The sequence below is a fragment of the Branchiostoma floridae genome, chromosome 2 (genome assembly GCF_000003815.2).
Source record: "Branchiostoma floridae strain S238N-H82 chromosome 2, Bfl_VNyyK, whole genome shotgun sequence".
Lineage (NCBI taxonomy): Eukaryota > Metazoa > Chordata > Leptocardii > Amphioxiformes > Branchiostomatidae > Branchiostoma > Branchiostoma floridae.
In genome coordinates this window covers 19,199,533-19,201,535 of record NC_049980.1, presented here as the reverse complement: position 1 = coordinate 19,201,535, position 2,003 = coordinate 19,199,533, and the positions used below count along the sequence as shown (strand labels likewise).

General features: G+C 56.7%; 1 protein-coding gene across 1 annotated transcript in view; it reads left to right on the top strand.

The window, feature by feature from the left end:
• LOC118408898 (MAP/microtubule affinity-regulating kinase 3-like) overlaps nt 1–1,984 on the top strand; it is a 9,210-nt gene extending 7,226 nt beyond the window's left edge. The window contains exons 9-10 of the mRNA XM_035809760.1: nt 206–1,806; nt 1,946–1,984. Of these exons, the coding sequence (XP_035665653.1) occupies nt 206–1,806; nt 1,946–1,984 (1,640 nt within the window). The remainder of the gene's footprint in view (nt 1–205; nt 1,807–1,945) is intronic.
• The last annotated feature ends 19 nt before the right edge of the window (nt 1,985–2,003 follow it).

Below are 2,003 nucleotides of genomic sequence, written 5' to 3'. Positions count from 1 at the left end.
ACCGCTCCCAACCCATGGCGCAATGGTCCTGAACTTTCATTTGTGCAGTACAAAGAAGCTGCCGAGGTTTTCATGACCAACCGTCGGCCAGGGAACACTCCTCACTGCAGAGAAAACGCATTTGATGACGTCAGTCCAGAGCCTGGGAACATTAACAAAAGGCATTTTAAACAAACGTCAGATGTGGAATCCCCATCACAATCAGGTGTGGCGTCCCCACGATCAGGTGTGGCATCCCCGCAATCAGGTATGGCATTCCCACAATCAGGAGTGGCATCTCCACAGTCCGGTGTGGCATCCCCACAGTCAGGTGTTGCATCTCCACAGCCAGGTGTGGCATCTCCACAGTCAGGTGTGGCATCCCCACAGTCAGGCGTGGCATCCCCACAGTCAGGTGTGGCATCCCCACAGTCAGGTGTGGCATCTCCACAGTCAAGTGTGGCATCCCCACAGTCAGGTGTGGCACCCCCACAACCAGGTGTGGCATCCCCACCAAAATCAGGCGTGGCATCCCCTATCGGAAGGGCTCATGATGACGCCTATCCGTCAGGAAATGCGACTCCTGACGTGAAGCCAAGACGACATGTGGAGAAGTCTGATGAGGAAAAGTCGCGTCGCGCCCGTCGCGGCAGGAACCTTGTCCCTATGAAACAGACGGGTGTTGGGAACCTAGTCGGTGCTTCAGGCTTCGTGCCCAAACCGCCGCCTGGGAAGAAGTGTGTGGCAGGTGGTGTGGCGACGCCTCCGTCCGGATCCGGACAGCGCCCGGCTTCGCAAGCACAGATAAAGAAGAGAGGGCGAAGAATTCCGGATTCCGGATCAAAGGGTAAAAACAATAGAGAGCTGACCACCAATAAAAGTGGCAGCTTTAAAGCGCGGACACCCTCCTCCTTCCTTTGCCCACCGCCAGAGGGCCGTACACAAGAGGAGCCACAGGAAGGTGTGTCCAAGTATCTGGAAGATGGCGGACCCCGCAGCCCGAACAGGTTCACACGGGAGATAAAAGGTGTAAAAAAGGTACCAGCCAAAAGAACCTCCCGCTTCAAAGCACGGACGCCCTCCCCCTCCTCCCCCTGCCCTAGCCCAACGCCGGAGTGCCTTACTCAAGAGGACCCAGAAGAGGACGGTGTGCTGACGTATCTTGGAGGCGGCGGACCCACCATGAAGCTGTCGCCAGACGGAAGAAAGCTCCTCCCGGCGACGCAGAAAGATGTCGGAAACCTAGTCGCTAGTACAGGCTTTGTGCCCAAACCGCCGCCTGGGAAGAAGTGTGCGGCAGCTGGTGTGGCGACGCCTTCGTCCGGACAGCGATGCTCTTCACAAGCACAGATAAAGATGAAAGGACGGAGAATTCAACAGATTGATTCCGGATCAAACCGTCAAAAGGATGGAGACCTGAACAAAAATGGCCGCCTAACGCAAGAAGAATCAGTGGGAGGTGTACTGAAGCTGGAAGATGGCGGACCTTGCAGCCCGAACAGGTTCACACGGGATACAAAAATAGTGGAAAAGTTACCAGCCAAACGAACCTCCCGCTTCAAAGCACGGACGCCCTCCCCCTCCTCCCCCTGCCTAAGCCCACCGCCGGAGTGCCTCACTCAAGAGGACCCAGAAGAGGACGGCGTGCTGACGTATCTTGGAGGCGGCGGACCCACCATGAAGCTGTCGCCAGACGGAAGAAAGCTCTTGCCGATGACACAGAAAGATGTCGATGGTACAAGCTTCGTGCCCAAACCGCCATCTGGGAAGAAGTGTGCGGCAGGTGGTGTGGCGACGCCTCCACCCGGACAGCGCCCGGCTTCGCAAGCACAGATCAGAAAGAGAGGGCGGAAAATTGTACAGATTGATTCCGGATCAACACGTGCAAAAGATGGAGAGATGACCGCCAGCACAACCTCGTACTTCAAAGCGCGGACACCCTCCACCTACCTTACCACACCGCCAGAGTGCCTATCCCAAGAGGAATCAGTGGGAGGTGTACTGAAGCTGGAAGATGGCGGACT